The sequence below is a fragment of the Cyprinodon tularosa genome, unplaced genomic scaffold, assembly GCF_016077235.1.
Source record: "Cyprinodon tularosa strain WSP-4 unplaced genomic scaffold, ASM1607723v1 ctg105, whole genome shotgun sequence".
Taxonomy (NCBI): Eukaryota; Metazoa; Chordata; class Actinopteri; order Cyprinodontiformes; family Cyprinodontidae; genus Cyprinodon; species Cyprinodon tularosa.
The window spans coordinates 852,428-871,721 of NW_024037838.1; the positions used below are offsets into that span (position 1 = coordinate 852,428).

General features: G+C 36.6%; 2 protein-coding genes across 2 annotated transcripts; one reads left to right on the forward strand and one right to left on the reverse strand.

Moving 5' to 3' along the window:
- Positions 1–685: 685 nt before the first annotated feature.
- LOC119783167 (claudin-4-like) lies at positions 686–4,530 on the forward strand. Its single transcript, XM_038284535.1, has 3 exons — positions 686–774; positions 2,160–2,292; positions 3,987–4,530. Exons 2-3 carry the CDS (start codon positions 2,161–2,163, stop codon positions 4,488–4,490), a joined length of 636 nt encoding a protein of 211 aa, XP_038140463.1. The 5' UTR covers positions 686–774; position 2,160; the 3' UTR covers positions 4,491–4,530.
- Positions 4,531–8,389: 3,859 nt separating this feature from the next.
- coro1a (coronin, actin binding protein, 1A) lies at positions 8,390–16,058 on the reverse strand. The gene is made up of 11 exons (XM_038284524.1): positions 15,905–16,058; positions 14,687–14,890; positions 12,622–12,744; positions 12,412–12,541; positions 11,896–12,077; positions 10,815–10,934; positions 9,751–9,855; positions 9,518–9,663; positions 9,164–9,221; positions 8,868–9,083; positions 8,390–8,752 (listed from the first exon to the last, which is right to left on the reverse strand). Exons 2-11 carry the CDS (start codon positions 14,882–14,884, stop codon positions 8,660–8,662), a joined length of 1,371 nt encoding a protein of 456 aa, XP_038140452.1. The 5' UTR covers positions 14,885–14,890; positions 15,905–16,058; the 3' UTR covers positions 8,390–8,659.
- Positions 16,059–19,294: the final 3,236 nt, after the last annotated feature.

Genomic DNA, 19,294 nt, shown 5'->3' on the forward strand with positions numbered 1-19,294 from the left:
GTCTCCCCAAATATCTGAAGACATCTATTGCAAATGAATCACATTTAAACTATATTCCATTCCACAATATCAATAATGACATGTAATTAAATGGTGGAAACCCTTGTCTCTATTACAGAGGCTGCATGCATTTGTAACTGTAGCAAAAGATAATTTTAAAATGTAATGGGTCCAGGAAGATGAATGCAATTATACTCTACATATAATCATTTTGCTTGAGGTTTAAATGTGATTAACATTTACAATCAGATTAGCAAAATTGATAGGTTTCTTCAGAACTCTACAGGAAGTCACATTTTTTCTTCCTTATATTACAGCCTTTGCTAATAAGGCATATCTATCTATCCATCTTTCTATCTGGGGATTGCTTCACAGTGCAAAACCTCTTAAAATCTGCAAAGTCCAGTTTTTTTTTTTTTTTTTATACCAAAAATTTTGCCAACCTCTTATAGTTTATATCCAGTTTGTGAGTCAGAGAATATATATCAATGTAGATCAAATAATTAATATTCTACCTAAATTTTTGGCCAAAGTAAAGGGACCTAAAGCATGATCTCTTCCTGTTTCTATAGACTTAGATGGCAATATCATGTTGACATTATCTCAATTTGCCAGGAACAGGAAACCACAGCTGATGTTAAAAAGCCCATGTTTAACCTCCTTAGTTTTATATGTGAAACCAGAATTGCACAAACAGCACTACTTTGCATTCTGTGATCATCGTTCTTTAAAGTCTGAGGAAACACCACAACTGTTCCATATATTTTTGAAAAGGTAAGCATTTCCTTATTTTAATGTTGTGAAAAACATATCTTAGAAACTGAGTCTATTTTGATAAAAATCAACCGCACTGATGATAGAATTAGTATTCATTGACTTAATATATTGAAATATGGAAATTTTCAGCATGCTCTAAATATCTATGTGAGGGCACATTTGATTCTTGTTTACAATTAGTTTTTGTTTTGCAACCTATATAGAGTACTCAACTGTGCTGCTGCAGTCACAAATGTATTTTCCTACAAGCATTGTGCCTTTTAAGAAGAAGTAAACTTTTTGCCCTGCAAAATAAAATGTATTGCCATGAAGCATTTTTTCTATAGGTGCACTAAAAGCATGTTGAAGCTAAAACTCCATCTCTTACTGCTGTGTTGAATCTTTAGTATTTTTGTCCTGGGGCATACGAGGCAATGCTGGGTGGGCTGACATGCAATCTTGGCCAGTCAAAGACGGTCATAATGTAATCAAAAAATGTATAATTAGCTTTTTGTATGTATTTATTTGCACCAAATGACCAAAAGATATGGATAAAAAACATATAATTTTTTTTTAGACTGCAATGCTAGCTATATGATGCATGAAACATACATTTTATAATTTTTTTTTTCTTTTCATTTGCCACGTCTTTAGAATTAAAAAGTTGACGAAGCAAATTTTAAGATTTAAAAACTTGAATATCGGATAAAATTATAAAATGACGTATGAGTTCATGCTCTTTACCTATTTAAATTCATTTAGATAAAATAGAAAAATATCTTGAGTGTATTGGGGGCTTGACTAATGACTTCACTTTACCATCTTTAATTCTCCAAAACACACAAACATAAATACATTTTCATGTCTTAGCTTATCTTATCGTGTTGTAGGAAAGAAGCTGAACCTAAAAAAGTACAAATCCACATTAGTTACTTTAGTTAACATGTTAAAGAGGGACTTCTGTTTTAAAAATTTGTTGTCTTAATGGTTTTTTTTTTCAATCAGTGAACAGACAGTACCAACTATAATTTACCTACTGCAAATAACGTTTTAAAGAGTTAATTATAAAGCTTTTTTTTCATTTAAATATAATAATATATTATATGTTTGTTTGCTTAAATGATGCTATTATATCAAAATAGATGATATGATCAGTTACTCGGCGCTACAGCAGCCTTTTTTTACTAACTGCTTTTTAGCGATTAATATAAAAAAAAAAATTCTTTAAAAGACACAATTGGCATGATGTGAGTTACTGTATTGTGTATAACTAATGATTCTGTAGATCAAACATGATGTCTTTGTTTTGCTATATTTAAGCTATGTTTAAGCTTACCATAGGTTTGTAATCACGGGGCTTTAGATTGTGTCTGTGGACAGAAAATGAATTTTGTTTGTTGCAGAATGCGATCATCAGCAGTTGAGAAGCTTTGCCTGGCCCTCGGGGTCCTCGGGTTTGTTGGGGTCATTGTGTGCTGCACCCTACCTTGCTGGAGAGTGACTGCCTTTGAAAAAACAAGTTTTGTGACCCAAAAGGTAACAAATATTATAATTCAGAGAACACAAAAAAGTTCTTTATGGCATAGAAAATTAAAATAATTAAGTTTTACTAGCTGTTATATGTTTTCCTCCACATTATTGTATATGTAGTATTATGAATGTAGGTATATTTGAGAAGGATACTATTTACTGAACAGTCAGGTATTTAAAAATAAGTGCATTTTAATGACCTTTAAAAAAACACTGCTCTCTCTCATCCACCACTCGTTCTGCTGGGTGGTTCCTTCATCTAAAGCTCTGGTCCTCTACCAGATTAATAGGAGTTTGATGGTTCATCTCATTATCTTAGCCATCCCTAGAACGCCACATTTCTGGACTGAGATCTCTAATGTGTCTCCAGGTTTCTGTTTGAGGCACTTCTCCAGTGTGGAGAAACACTAGAGCACTCGGGACAGTAGCATGACCAAATTTCTTATGTTATAAAAATAATGTAGAAACTTTCTTACGTTTGTCATTTTTTTCACAGATTTTTCATTCCATGAAAATATTATCATTATATCAAAACCTTACATACTTTCATCTTATGGAATACTGGTCCTCAATAAACAGTCTATGTGCGTGTAAACATGTTTAGACTGTCAGAAATATCAATAGTAGAATATATTATTGCAGAATATGTTCTGTGCAGGTCAGCACAAATTAATACAGCAGAACATACAATTAAACCAATATCAAAAAAATTATTAAAGTTAAATATCCCAGAATGTTCTAAAATACCAGAACAGAACAAAAAGATGTGAAGTGCACTTAAACCAGTTAACTCATTTTAAACAGATATAGAAAAAAACATATAAATATATAGCAAAGAAATGGAAAAGTGCATACATTTAATGAAACATGCATATCTTAAACATAATGTTTGCGAAATTGATTACATAATATTGTATGAAATGAATGCGGATGTGGCCAATTTGAAGGGTAAATAATTAAAGCCTTATATGATGTGTTATTTACAAAACATAAACTGAAGATAGTTGAATGCTTACTGTACATTTTTTATGCTTCTTTTTGTTTTTCTGGAAGATTATTTATCTGTATTTATTAAAGGTCAAATATGAATAAAATTAATAAATTATTATTTTCTAAATATCATAATTTTCTTAAATATGTTAACTGTCTTTCTAAAAGTATCTCATTGATAGTTTGCCTGAATTCTTCACCATAAAGGTTATTTTATTTGTCATTAATGTATTTTGTAAAGTGATCAGTCCCCTTGTGCAAAGTACAGAACATAAGGCTACCCCCCTTACATTTAACAGTTAGGAGGGTGTGCTGCTACTTGCAAGCTTCCTCCTTTCTCCCCCACATGTACTGTAACCATAGACATCTGGTTTTTATGGTGCTAATTACTTCTTCCTCCCTGAGTGGCCTTTCAGCCCATGCTGGTAAAGGTCTAGTTTAATTAGCAATCATATTCTCTTAACTGCTTTGCTTTTAAATCAGAAATTTAAACCAAAATCCCAACATCATTACCTTGACTTTTCTAGATTGTTTATCTAGTCATTACAATATATTTTACATATGGAAAATATAATGTAATGACTTGGTTCTATCATTAAAAATATTATCCCATTATGCCTGCATTGAGCAAAAAAAAAAGGTAAGGCAGTGAAAAAAAAAATTAAATACAGTGTTTGCAAATGCCTGTTTCTGTGTCTTTGGTTGTGTAGGTGGTTCAAGAGGGTCTTTGGAAGATTTGTGTAAAGGAGGGAAACAGACAGAAGGTTTGCAGTTTGTACGACTCCCAGCAGCAGGTATCCCCTGACCTGCAAGCTCCACGAGTCCTGGTTGTCTTCAGCTGCATCCTCAGTGGGCTCAGCCTCTTCATCCTGTTCTACGGTGCCATCTTTGCCAAATATGCTCAGAACGAAGACGCCAAGCCCAGAATCCTCATGGTGGCTGCAGTGGGCCTGCTGCTGGGTGGCTTCATGGCGATCATCCCAGTCAGCTGTTCGGCTTATATCACTTTAAAAGATATCCTCCAACCTGGGTCACAGATCTTTCAGAAGACAAATATTGGAGTGTGCCTCGATGTCGGCTGTGCAGCAGGTATGCTGCTGATTCTGACTGGAGGTCTGGTCTGCAGGCTTAGCAGACCCAAATACAGCAGCTCAGGAGGAAAAGCAAAGTGCTACAGCAGCAGTGCTTCAGCTCCAGACAACAATTATGTGTAGCTTTATGAAAGAGACTGGTGTCCACTAGATGGTTAGAAAAGGAAATGGAATAGAGAAAAGTGGAAAGGGGACACCAGAGATTGCTGTGTAAACACTGCCGGCTAATAATTGCATGCAAAAAAAATTTAAAATTCTGTTAACTCTGTTCAAGGTTTTTTGTTTTTTTGTTTGTTTTTTTTGGCAAAAAATGTTTGACCTGTATATTTGATTTCTTATATATTGGGAAATTTGTATTATTCCCATTAGAGTCCTTGAAATGGTACCCTAGAGAAATACTGAGATACAGAAAATGTCTTTATTAGTGGAATCAGATATCCGTGTTTATTTTCAATATAATATTTCAGCTGCCAAAAAATGTGCTTATTAAATCCCTTTTTATGTTTCTGCCATTTCATTTATAATTTCTTTATTCCTATTCAGAAAGCTGCCGGGTTAATTCCTAACCAGATGCATGCAGAAAACATTTTTATTAAAACATTTTTCTCAATTACTCCTTACTTTTTTTGCATTACTTTCTATTGATAAAACTTGCAGAGTAAAGAAAAAAAACGTCAGTCCAAACTGAACCCTCCCCCACCGGATAGCGCCGTTCACTCTACCTCCTCTGGCTTCTCTACTCACTCATCTACAAAGCAAACGTCCCTCTGTTGATAAGCTTTTTCATAAAGGAAGATTTAAAGTCTTGTCTTAAAAGTAGACAGAGTTTCTGCCTCACAGAGTAAAACGGGAGAGGAACCTAAAGATTAAAAGGTCTGCCTCCCATTCTTTTATAAATTCTAGTAACCACACTTAAAGCTGTAGATTTAGAGTGAAGCGCTCTGTAAGGAACATAACAATCAGATCTCTGATATAAGACGGGGTTTGGTCACATAGGGCTTGATACAAATCTATTCTAGCTTTAACAGGAAGCAAATGAAGGGAAGTTAAAATTCCAGAAATATGAATCGACTTATGAACTTTCATCAGAACTCTGGCTGCTGCTTATTGTATCAGCTGAAGGCTTTTAACTACAGTTTATGGACTTACTCATAGTAAAGAATTACAATAGTAATTGAACGAACAAATGCATGGACTAGTTTCTCAGCACACTGGGTTTGGTCGTTGCCAGGAGAACAGTGCTTGTCTGACTGCCTTGTTTTGGTGGAGGGGACATTATGATTAAGAAACTATTAAAGCTTCAGTATACATTTTGGATGATTCCATGCTCCCAATTCTGTGGGAAAAGTTTGGACCTTCCTCTTCCAACATGGCTGTGCACTAGAACATAAAGCAAGGTCCATAAAGACATGAAAGGCAGAGTCTGATGTGGATATAGCAGACTGGCCTGCACTCTATAGAACATGTTTGGGATGAATTAGATCGGAGACTGAAACCCAGGCCTTTTCTTCAAGTGTCAGTGTGTGACCTTTCTGGAAGAAGGTCAGAAATTTACAGAAACATCACAGAACCTTGTGGATAATTTTCCCACAAAGAGGTTAAGCTGGTCTAGCTGCAAAGGGTAGACCCCTATGGATTAGGAATGGGATGAATAGATCATATGCAGGTGTTAAAAGTATTAATGTTTATTACTCAAGTAGAAGTGTAAATTTCACTGTTTACCATACCATGAGGAGCATGTTTCTCGGTCTCTAAAATAGATTATTTCATGTATACAAGGTATAACAAAAAATATATATATTAACCTGAGCTGCTAAATGTGACAAACCCCATTATAAGTAAAACATGATCGATCTCAGTGTAAAAGATTAAAACCGTAAAATGAAAAAATGTTCTACACAGCCGACATGTTCAGAACTTCAGAATAAGGGTCAATAAAAACACAGATTTGACAAGTCAGAGGTATAACATCAGCGCTTCCCTTCCCATTGCTGGCAGACATAACCCAATCATCAAAGCATCAGAGCTCTGACATACAAAAGTAACAATGGAAACAATGACACTGATTTGGGCCATTCTCCAATCCAGAAATCTCTGTCAATACTAACCAAATAGGTAGGATTTGGTCATATTGGCCACTCTAGATGTCCATCACTAGTACATCCCATGCAGGGGTTTTTCCTCCTATTATGATTCCTTCTCTTCCATCTTCCATTGTGTGTGACATTCATTTAGCGCTTCATCCCTTAAGGCCATCTTCCAGATGGATGCTTAATCATCAACGGTGACTTTGATCCTCAATAGACCTCTCCCTCCTTCTTTTCTCTAGGTGTATGTTCTGTGAATACTGGATTTGGGTTGGAATCCACAACACATTATGAGTAGCTTTCGTGTTTTAATATCAGTGACCTGAAATTCCTTCTTAGGCCTACTTATTACCCCAGAAGGTTATCTGATTACTGACAAAGCATAGCATTATAAATCACAATTCAGTACAAGGCCAATATAAAGTGCATTAAATGAATTAAACAACAAAATAGAAGAAAAATAAAAGCAGACCTTGTCTAGACCTTTTTCATGTCATTGGGCTGACTTTTCAGAACTTGCCTTAACTGTTACAGGTATTTGGCTGTTGCAGCTTTCACTGTAGCCTCTTTGCGGTTGCCATTTTCCAACTCTCTTTGTGAACCAGAGTCAGAGTTAACCTGTTTTCAGGTTTGCACAGCTTAGAGTTTTTGGTAAACCTGCCTCATGAAACGGACCCCAGGTGTTCATTTCAGATAGCTTAATGCCACAATTTTTGCTGGTACATCATCTTGTATGCAGAAGAAAGAGAGGGGACTGTATATCTACATTGGATGAGCTCCTGCTTCACTGATAGTTCTGGCTGCAGGTCTGCTGTACAGATAAGGATGAACCACAGTGTCCCAGCAACAATCCCTTCAGGCTTGAATAAAATCTGCAAGAAATTCTATATGAAAGAGAGTAGGGGGTTACGGGTGCTACCAGAGATTGCTGCAAAAAGAATAGATCCTGCATGCTCAAAATCACTTGTGCCAATTATAATTTCCTGTTTTAATTTTTGATAGTTTTATTTCTATTGCAAAATGGCTTACTCGACACAAGCCACAACAACTGCTAAACTTTAGCAACACTGCTAAACTAGTTTTATATATATATATATATATATATATAAATATATATATATATATATATATATATATAAATATATATATATATATATATATATATATATATATATATATATATATATATATATATATATATATATATATATATATATATATATATATATATATATATATATATATATATATATATATATATATATATATATATATATATATATATAAGCTTTGATTTCAAAGAGCTCCATGTTTGGAAAACAACAGCAGAGAAACGTGTCCACCTAGAAACCCTTACCCAGCTCAAATCCTTCCTGTCAGTAAATTACCTGCTTCCTGACTGACCAGCAGCATCGAGTGAAGCTAAGGAACATCTTCTTCTGCACAAAAATCTTCTCTCTCCACTAGTGTAATTTTAAAAACCTTTTCTCTGATTTTATATGTATGTTATGGTTCCAAATATATTTAAAGACAGAAAGATTAGCATTGTGTATCATGTGCAAAGCATTTAAAATAGAGACTAGAACAGGTAAAATCAATAAGTACTGGAGCTGTTTGTCTGGAGCCTGTCAAAATCATTTGTTTCATCCAGACATTTAGCTGGCTGATATGTTTTAAGCAGTTTTTTTCTACTTTATGAGAAATGCAGTAATACACAGAAATAAATGCATGAAATGAATCACTCTGTGGGTGATTGACTCTTATGTGATTTTTTATTTTATTTAAAAAACTCGTTCTATACTTTTTAAGGAAAGGTTAATTTTTCTGTCTATTTCTGTAGCAAGAATTCATATATCTGGGTCTTTGTGCAATATAGCTGTTGGTTTTCTATATGTAGTATAAAAAGGAAAAAAAAAAGTTAGACAGAAGGAAGACTTTGGAAAATACAGAGGACTTTTATTTTAAACACATATATTAAAATATAAATCAAAAATTGTTCCCAAAGACAAACAAAACAAATTCAAGCTTCAGGTTAAAACACATTTTCTGACATCTGCAGTTTTGATCTTCTCCTGTAATTCACAACAAATATTAACAGAAGTTTTCTTCCAGTTTTTTTTTTTTTTGGCTCCATTTTCTTTGCTATTGCCTTTTTGCTCTTGTTTATAGTTTTCCTTCCTTCACATTTTCTAAATTTCTAAGCTTTTAATTTTTGGTCTCCAGCTCTTTTACACGATTGGTCAGCTCCTCTAGAGCTGCTTTCAGGTTCTGAACCTCCTTCCTTAGAGACTGGACCTCCTGACAAAATAGAAAGGTATGTGCATTAATACATCAAAGTGCAGAATTTTAATAAGAAATGGCCCAACCAGGCACCCTTAATCCAAAATCAGTAAATGTTCCAGTCTTTTCTCACCCCGCTGCTGTCTGGTTGGCCTACTGCAGTTGCAGTGGTGGTCTTCAAGAGGCTCTTGTGGACTTTGAATTCCTTGGCCTTGGTGGTGGCTACAAACCCATCCTTTAGGGAGATCAGAACAGGTGGAGCTTCTTTCCCATTAAACCACTCATCAGCTTCAACCGAGGGCTCTGGACCGATGGTGTCAGGGTACAGGTCCTCCTGGAACAGATCCGACTACGCAGCCAAAGGAGGAAACAGTGAGCTAGTTGCGACATAACCTACAAGGATGAGTCTCACAGTGTTTTATTACTCACCTTGCGTGGTACTGTCATTACTATGGGTTCACATTTCCTCTCAAGGAGTTTGTAGAACCTGAAGATAGAAAGATTTGAATACGTTATCACTCAAATTGCTAAAAAATATTAAGACAACCCACCATTTCTTTACCTGTTGGTCGTTTTAGGGATAAAACTGTGATTTATTTGAGGCTGTAACTTTGCTAAATTTTAGTTAAATTCATCCTAACTGGAGAAATATGGTTCTGCTTGTGGCCTCAGAGGAAACTGGGTTCCTTTATGACGATATTTAGCCCCTCCAGGAGCAGCTTAGAAACAAAAGTTCCTAATTCAAACTTCAAACCAGCTTCAGATCCAAGCAGCTTCGCTTACCTTGCAATTTCACACTTGTTGACCTCCAGGCCTCTTTTAGGCATGTATCCCATCCCTTTCTGGCTCTCCTTGCTACTATACATGGACAGGTAGTGGACATAAGGAGCTTCATCTGTCACTTCAAAGTAACGGATGCTGCTGTCTCCCTGTAAGAAGGCCAATCAAAGAAAGCCTTGAGCTTTTTGTGTCTTTGTGGGTGAGAATCACAGACTGTTTCCCAATCTGAAGCCAACCTTTCCACAGAGGTAGACGATTCCAGTGTCTGGGTCAAAAAAAGGGAGGAGGACGCCGCTGCCTGTGTCCAGCTCCTGCAGGGTCAGTGGCTCTCCAAAGTTGGTCTATGAAAATACAATCGTGTAGAATGTTTACTGCTTTCATAATAACCAAAGGAAGTCCTTAAAGAGAGTAGACAGACTGGCAGTAAATAAGGGATTTATTTAACTGATGCCTCTGCGGTTTCTTGCAGAGATAACACCCGATGTGTTGCAATCTCGCTGTTGTGAAACAGCTGGGTGAAAATCTTCTGCAATTCTTTCTGACAAATGATAAAAGTGGGATTCTGTTTACATTTTTTGAGTCTTATTGTGCAAGATGTTATATGTTTTTTTTTTCTTTGTATATGTTATAACAAATCTACTTGCTATTGTTAGTCAATTTCATTTCTTTTTAACTGAGCCATACATTCTTTTAAGGTGATCTTAAGCAATAGTTACTTTATTAATTGTTACCTTTCACATAGTCAGTATCCTGATTCTGATGTTGGCTCCTAAGGTCACTACAGTTTGTGAGTAATGTAGCATAATAAATCCTAAAAGTAAAGGAATGAACTTGGGCTTTAAAATCATCTTATGCAAGTAATATAAATTTAAATAGAATAAGATTTAGTGATATGATCAAATTTATAGATTAACTGTAAAATATAATATTTTAAATTCCTACAAGATGTCTGGAGATCTGGTGATTAATAACTGCTTGGTTCAATAGAATAAAAGCATTTAAAATGAATATAAACTAGCTCCTTTTATTCAAATGCTAATATATAAAGCAAGAAACACATTCCACATGTTTTGCTACTAGTTTTAGAATTAATTTAGATTAGAATTAACCCAAACTGTTTCTCAAAATAAAGCCATAATTAAGAATTCCAAGTTATTCAACGTTATTAAACTTCATCCTCATTATTATTGTTGTTTTTAATATCATTATTCATAATAATAATTGTAGTAACACATTTATTATTATGGTTGTTCTATAAATTCTTTACTAAAACGACAATCACCCTGCTGCTGTCACTTACCGGGTCCCACAGCGCCACCTGCCGTTCGCTCATGCGACTGAAGCCGGTGCTCAGGATTTTCCCACCGGACACGAACACCGCCCTCACCGGCCTGGAGCCTTCGTGAGGTTTCTCCTTCTCCTGTAGGGGGCGCAGTGGAGCCACATTTCAGACACCAGGTAAAAACATCCTATTAAGTTATTGACAAATAATTGTTGTTTGTAAAAGTCACAATTTCGGACACAGTTAATCGCATCTTTTTCTCATTAATAGCTGTTTAAAATTATTATTAGCTAAAATAAAATATTGCAGTAGTAAATTTTATAAATATGTCAAATCTACTTTCTAATCTATATCCTAAATAGTACTTATTCTGTGACCTTTAATGTAAAAATGTTTATTATTTAAGTCTATTTTTTTAACCAATTTAAAGTATTTTATCAGTTAATTCGATTAGATTAAAATATCAAAGCCTTTCCGGTAAGAAGTAAAAAAACAAAACTCCGGAATTCAGGTATGATAGATAAGAACCCGTATTACTGTACAAAAGTAAACATGGGTGTCAATATACCATACTGAAGTAAATGATGGTTATGAAACAGACAGGAGATGATGATAATTGTTATTATAGGTAACCCTAGTATTATAATGTAGAAAATATAAATATTTTAGAATTTAATTTCTATTTACAAAAAATATTTTTCAGATTTACATTTCATTAAAATTTATCATATATATATATATATATATATATATATATATATATATATATATATATATATATATATATATATATATATATATATATATATATATATATATATATTTGTTAAAAATTATTTTTATTATTATTATATTTATTATTATTAAGATAAAGTCTTAGTAAAGTAGATTGCAAAGTTAGATTTAACTTTTTAGACTGCAAAGTTAAAATACTTATTTCAGAAAAATATCATATTTATAACAAGTATGTATTTGAAAATTATTCAGTTTAGACAAAACAGCCGCTTACTGTTGTTATGATAATTTTTATTGTTGTCACTCTTTGACTTGTTCAATTCAGCATAGCAGTAAGGAGACCTGGTCTGAATGGAAAACTTACGTAGAGCACGGTGCCTTTGCGGGGGTCTAGCACTCTAAGCTTCTTGTCTTTGCATGAGGTTAGGACCATGGAGCCGTCCCTGTTCCAGCAGGCACTGTAGATGAGGTCAGGGTGAACGCTGTCGATCCTCACAACCGCCTCCCCCTTAGCCACGTTCCACAGGATCACCACGTTATCAGAACCTGTACCAGGCAAACAAGTGCAGGTTCTCTGTTGTTCATAAACATGACGTTTCCATAGTGATAGAGAATAGGAAGAAGGCCTAATCTGCAAAAATATTAATAAATTGGCACTGCATAAAAAGAATGCAGAAGTCAAAAAGTGATAAGGTAGCATGCATGATTTAAAATGATTAAAGATTCAAGTTGCAGTAGTCTGTGACCTAAAGTGTCCGATAACAGAGAAAACTTGACTTCCCGTTGGTGCTGCAGCATATGTGACATTAATAGCATTTGCCTCTTTCCGCTTCCTGAAAAGTAACAGTTCCCTAACAAACCATTTATACAAAGAGATTACCTGCACTCAGCAGCACATTATGGGCGGTGGGGTGCCAGCTCAGGATGCCGACACGCTTAGAGTGGCCCTCCAGTTTGACAACAGGCTCTGTAAGCATTGAGGTGAGCCCACCATCTGGGATCTCCCAAATCTAATCATGAAAAGCCACATGTGATTCACATGAAACGTTTAAGAGCATGTTGGAAGAATTAGGAGGTTCTAACGCCTCACCATGACGCTACAGTCCTCAGATCCACTGGCAATGATGTTGTCGTTATGTGGACAGAACTCAATGTCAAGAACTGGACCTGTGTGACCACAGACGGTGGGGTAGGACATGTCGATACGTCCCGTCTGCAGGGAGAAACATCACAGAGTTTGAAGGTGGCTACAAGAGATAAACATTAATACAAAAAACAGCCAATGACCATGATGAGGAATGTAAAAAATGTTAGGAAACTGCAGGTCAGCTGATAGATCCAGCCTCTGATGTCTGGTAACCAGGTTAAAGAGCAGCTCTGGGCAAAAATAGCGACAATCTCACATGTTTGGACACCTAAAATAAACTCAATATGAACAGCGGTGAAGCAGCTACAGGTTGTAATTTGATGCATTGATGCAAAACCATTCATATAAGTACGTCCAGTATTATGTAATGCGCCAATACGCAATACTTCAGTAGTTTTTAACATATAAAAGAAGTATTTTGGTATACAAGTAGAAGATCCCCAAGTTTTGAAACCCAATGGAAAAATCAAGCCAAGTTAAATAAAATTGCAGCGGTAAGCTAATAGGGGTATTTGCAAAACTATGTTTTATCTATTTTCTTTAAGAATAAAGATCTCATCAAAGTGCAAACATTTCTATTTTTGAACACTTGAAGCCCTATAAAACATATCTGTTTAACCTCTTTTTTATTATTATTATTTTAGTGACTAAATTCACTCAAAATTAAGTTGAAATCAATTGGGATTTATCAAAAAGTAAACAATAAGTGTTAAATAAATATTGATGGATAAAATCTTACTAAAAAAATGTTAGATTTGAAGCTTAGTAATGTAACTGATAATAGATTAAAACCTCCTGTTACCTAAATTAACATCTCTGACAGATGCTCCTACATGCCTCCGAACACTCACCGCCCCCTAGTGGTCATTCTAAAGTTCCCAGCCCATACAAAGTAAATCCTTTCTGTAAGTGATGCCTGAAATCTTCAGCTGTCTCCCTGCTCCAACACAAATCACTCAAATGGGTGAAGTAACTCAGTAGGAGCCTTTTGATCAACCATATATCTAAACAGGGTGTGATGATGCAGGGAAACATCTAAAACATGCGGCATCTGGCCTTTCAGACTCACTTTGGACACCATTTAACCACCTGCTCCTCACAGGCCTGCTTTCTTTGTGATAACTTTTGTTTTGCATCTTCAGTTTACTGCAAAACTATTTGTTTTTTCAATAGTTTATGTTAGTAACGTGTGATCAGAAAAGCAGCAGAAGACACAATTAAAGCAGGAGGACAGAATCAGAATGGGAGCAAATGGATCTCAGAACAGACACATCAATGATTCAACAGCAACGTGTCCATCGGGCTTTATTCTTGTTTACTTTGTAACAGATGAAGGACAGTGAAGGTCTTTTGTTCATACACTAAAATGTGGGTTATCTTATTTAAATACTTCAGGATGCTAGCAAATAAATTTACCTATGAAATAACTTTTAGGATATACATTTGTAGTGTTTACCCTAAATTTGATAGAGCTTTCTATAAAAAAAGTAGTTTAGCCTAAATATTGCTACGATTTAATTTCTAAATAGAAAGAAAAAATGACATTATTTCATGACTTATATTTCCCTTTTATTCAAATTAGGGTCTGACTTTATATATTTTATGTAAATGCCATAAATTGCAGTGTTTCAGTTAACTGATTTTGACACACAAACTTTGCTGTTTTAACAGCCACACAGAGAAATTTGCTGCTAAGAAACTAAGATGCTGAGAACGTGGAGACAGAGCAACTTCGCAGAAGCCACATCCGGTCTCTGCACTGACATGACAACAAACTCCTAATATGGTGAAAACTCAACACCAGAGCGAGTGACGTGAAGAAAGAGTGAAAAGACGGCTTCAAACTTCCTTTTTTAGTCGGTTGCACGGCAGTGACAGCAGAATTCAAATTGCAATGTGCAAGCATGGCATTACAAAGACAAAGACATCAGACGTTTCTCACGGGTTTATAAACTGTACTTTTAGCAGGAAAATGTCAAAAAAATGATTTTATCTCTATGTGACCCACCTTGTTGAGGGGCAGCACCATGAAGGCTCCTCCACCGCTGGCATCCACAATCATGGCCACAAACTTGGGGTTTACGGTGCAGAAGTTGCTGTCCCAGGTCATGGTGGAGATCCTGATGTCATCGTAACATTGGTCGGCCTTTACAGCCTGGCCAAAGACGTGACGAAACTTACTGCTTCTCACAACCTTCCTGGACATGGTGAACTGGACAGAAAGCAAAGAAAACATTGGATTTTGAGACATCTATTTCAAATGCATATTTTATGTGTTCAATCGAACAAAGCAGCTTTGATGTCTTGTCTTTATTCATGCTATCTGATTTCAGGTTGCAACCAACAGAAACAAAGCTGACTGCAGTGGAGGAAAACTAGAAAAAAGGAGAAGCAAAAGCTTTCACAACTGCTTCCTCTTGTCCGTCTGCAACTGGTGCCTCTTCTCTCTTTAATTTGTGTCCCACTGAAGTAATTCTGCATGCTGACACAACCATACAAGGCAATTTGTAAAAAATATAAAAGCAAGCTATGATTCTATAATCAGTGTGAGGTACACATAGTGCAACCCTAAAAAGGCAAAGCAGCAGGCAGAGCGACAGTTACACCACATCCTCAAAGAGGGTCAAACAAAGCTACACGCTTTCCCTTCATCTTCTTTCTTATTCAAACTCTCATCTCATCCAAACAAATGTGTAGAATAAATATAGGAAAAAAGCTTAAACACAGGTCAGGATAAAAGCTAGAGATTTACCTGAAATCCTTAAAAAGAAACACAATAATCAGAATATGTTCAAAGTTTTGCATCATTTAAGTTGTTTTTTTTTAAATCCCAGGGTGGTTCAGTTTTGTTTTACCTCCATTTGTAGATTTTACTTCCTGGAATCTGCAGCCGCGCCTAAGTTCAGCACCACGTACAACAGCTTGGCTACATGTGCATCACAAGACATCTGAGGCAGCCCTGTGTCTAATTTAATAAGGACTTCTGCAAAACTAGCTGTAATTTCATCACAAGCCCAAATGCATGTCAGTAATGCATCCCTGTCACTGGGACTCCCTGCTGTGATGGAAAAGCTAGGCCTCCTATGTGAAGCAAAAGAAACCTACACCATGTGGAATATGAGGCTGATAGATATTTAATTCAAAACGCAAACAGCTGTCACTACAAGACGCCTTCAGAGAGTTTAGCAGGTCAGAAGTGGATGTGTGAGTGATGCTGCGGGCTTACCTGAGAGTCTCGGGGGGGGGAAGAGTCGGTTCAAGATGCGTCAGTGGTGCACTCTGCCACCAGAGTGAGGGCTCAGAGGAGACGGTAGGTTAAAGTACATCACAAAACGAAATAAAGGAAGTGAGAATTTCAAATGAAGGTGGAAGTGGGAGGTGTCTCCTGTGACATTTCAGGGTTTAAAAAGCTGTAGAGGGTGAGAGGAGACGGGGAAAAAAAACATGCAACATCATGATTGTTTGCAAGATTATAACAAGATAAACAAGACAATATAATTGAGCAGTGCTGATGTCTAGTTTTTGGAGGTGGGGAAGCTGTGACCTTCACTTCCTGTTCACAAGTCACCATCATTGCTTATACATTACATACTGTGTCTTTTGCCTCGGTTAAGGTTTTTGCTGAAGGTTTTTGTGAACACAAAATTATATCAGGGAAAAACTTCACGTCAATTTTGAAAATTTATATCGATCTTTACTCCAGGTGGAATGATAATGCAGCATTCAACAGCAATTTTAGTCAAAAATTGGTAATTTTCTTTATAGTTTCAATAGTAGGCCTACGATGATAAGAAATATATTTAAATAAAGCAGTTAGGAAATTAAAGTTTGGATTTTTTCTAGTAATGCTTCTTGGAAAAAGCTCTTAGACTTTTTAAAATGTTGTATTTTATAGAAAAAAATGCCTCAGTGGGATCAGAAGTAGGGTTGAGTTGTATTCTAATGAATAACTTGCCAAAGCCTTTTCAACCTCACACCCATCATTCTGCGATCTACTCGTTTGGAGTTGTTTATTGCCTTCAATGATTGAAGTTTAAGCAGACAAAGCACCATTTCTTCATTTAGACACCTCAGTAGTGCACGGAAGGACCATACACAGCAACAAAAGGTCCTCTGTGTCATGATCTTGGCACCATCTCAGCACTTGATACCCTGCTGTAGGATGACATCCCAGTCTTCAATCTGTATGTGTTCAGTGAGGCTGAGGAAGGCTGCCACTTCCTCTCCTCTCTCAGATTCCTGTGGTACTGCTGCCTTATATTTCCTTCACAATCCAAACTCTAGCATCAAAGTGAGGTTACCTCTGAATGAATGGCACTTCAATTTCCTGCTTGTCAGAAAGTTGGAACAAAAGGGAAACTCGTAGCAAAGTTTTCATTTAAACAACCATAAATGACATCAACACTGTTTTAAGATGTATTCTGTGTTATGATCTTGGCAGTCATGGCTGGCTTAATGGTTCATTCTTTCTACCTGCTTAGCTCTGCCAAGGCTGTCAGTACCCTTCATCTCATCCACTTGCTCTGCCTTTATTTAAGCTACTTGCCCCCAGTCAGCAGTGGCAGATAATTAAAGCAGTTGGTGCAAGTTCTCTAGCCTACCCTATGTGTTGTTTTAATTGCCTGATCCTGACTCATTTCTGCCTTTGCACCTCTGAGCCTGCTTCCCCTGTTCTGATCTGTTTGCCTGACTTATCTTCGGTTTCTTGCTGAATTCTGTCTGCTTACGACCTTGGATCTGTCTCCTGACCTTGACTTGGATTTCCCTTCGGTACCTCTTCGAATCTCTGATATTCTGGCCTGGACTCCTGTGTACCTCACTGACACCAGTTATAGCTTCTCCTGCCGGAAACCCCTGCTCTTGCAGGACCTGCAGCCCTCTTGGCTTCGGCTCCTGGAACTCTCTGGGCAGCATCCGCTGGATGCTGTGGGAAGTAATCTGGCTGAATTCCACTCCTTCTTCTGGGCTCGGACTGAACTTTAAAACCAGGTTAGTGACTCACACACTCGTATCCATCCTCCGTCAGATTTTCATGGTCCCTAACAGGAGTTTTCCCCTCTACAGAGATTCCAGCCTTTTTCATCCCAGCAGTTGAGTAGCAGATTCGACGTATTGTCTGGGAAACATTATTGTAAATCACAGCAGTCTGTCTGCCTGAAATTTTGGGTCAAAAGTTCTTAGTTCTGACAGTTCTGTGCTTATAAACACTGTTGAAACATTTCCTCATTTAAACACTAAAAGTAAAACATGGACGACTGATTAAATGTTATAAAAACTGCTAATATGAAACTTTCACTTACCTGAATCGGCATCTTGAATCCTGAAGATGTGCACTGATCCGACTTTCCGGCTCAGAGGTCATTCCAGTTTTAATCTCTGACTCGGAGGTCAAAATTCCAATTTCTGAGTCCACCGGAAATGCATCATTGTCTCTGATAAGTCGCCCTCTAAGTTGGCGAGTGTTAACATCTTTGAGAGTACTGACCCTAACAGTGTAAATATCTAGTTGGGAGTAGCAGTTGTTTCTTCTAGGAATGACCAGCCTTGACGGGGATTCTGCCCAGCATCATCACAAAAGCCTACATACCCACTTCTAGTACTTAACCTATAAACATATTTTTCTTGCAAACCTGGCACCATTTTTTTTTTTAGAAACAGCCTTTTTCTATCAGCATCAGATATAGGCTGAAATAATTCAACCATATCACAATCCCCAAAACCCCAAATCTATTCCCACACAAAACTGGCTTAGATCTGATTATTTCAGCTCTCTTCTTGGCAGAGTAGGCAGTGTTAATTCAGGTATGTGGTTTTTGGGTTTGGACCAGGCTTTTAAGCACAGTCTGCTGAATTTTAAACAGTAAAGGCCTATACCAATGTTATACATCAGTGACCAGTAGAACAACCCAAATGAGATCAAGTATCAAACAGTAGAACCATCCAAGCTGATTGGGTGATGTGACATGCTCTTACTTTCCAAGATAAAAACATGAATTCTTACAAAAGAAGTGATAGCAGCAGCTCCACATATGTCCTTTTTCACTGCCATGTTTCTTTTGGTTAGTGTGTGGGCTCTGTTGCTCTAGCTTTTGCTATAGGTTCTCCTTAAACCATAATACTGCAACATGATTGGCCGACCCATTTGGGGTCTGTCTGCAAAGAAATTGGAGCGGAAGAAGATGGATCGTCATATGTTTGTGAATGCATAAATACAGAGATAATTCTGCTTGCAGGCATGGTTACTGCATGATGCTGCCACTGCCATGTCTTATTGTTGCTATAGGTGGTTGTCAATGGTCTCCTTTGTTTTCAATGTGCAGAAAAAAAGATTTTGGCCTAAAATTCAATTTTAGTTTTAAAGGATAGGATGCATAGCTCCAGAGTTCCAGAGTTTTTTCAGACCTTTGCCGGTGTTGTGCAAGCGCATTGAAAAAGAAAACGCCTCAGTCTGCCGCTATGATGCTCAGAGTTATTTTGAACAGAGAATCTGAACTTTTTAGCAAAAATAGGGTCAACTGTGGGCCCCTTTTATTCCAATTTGACTCTTTATTTCACACTAGGCTATTTTTTTAATTTTCCAACTCTTTTTTTATCCATCTTTAGAAACAGTTGCCTG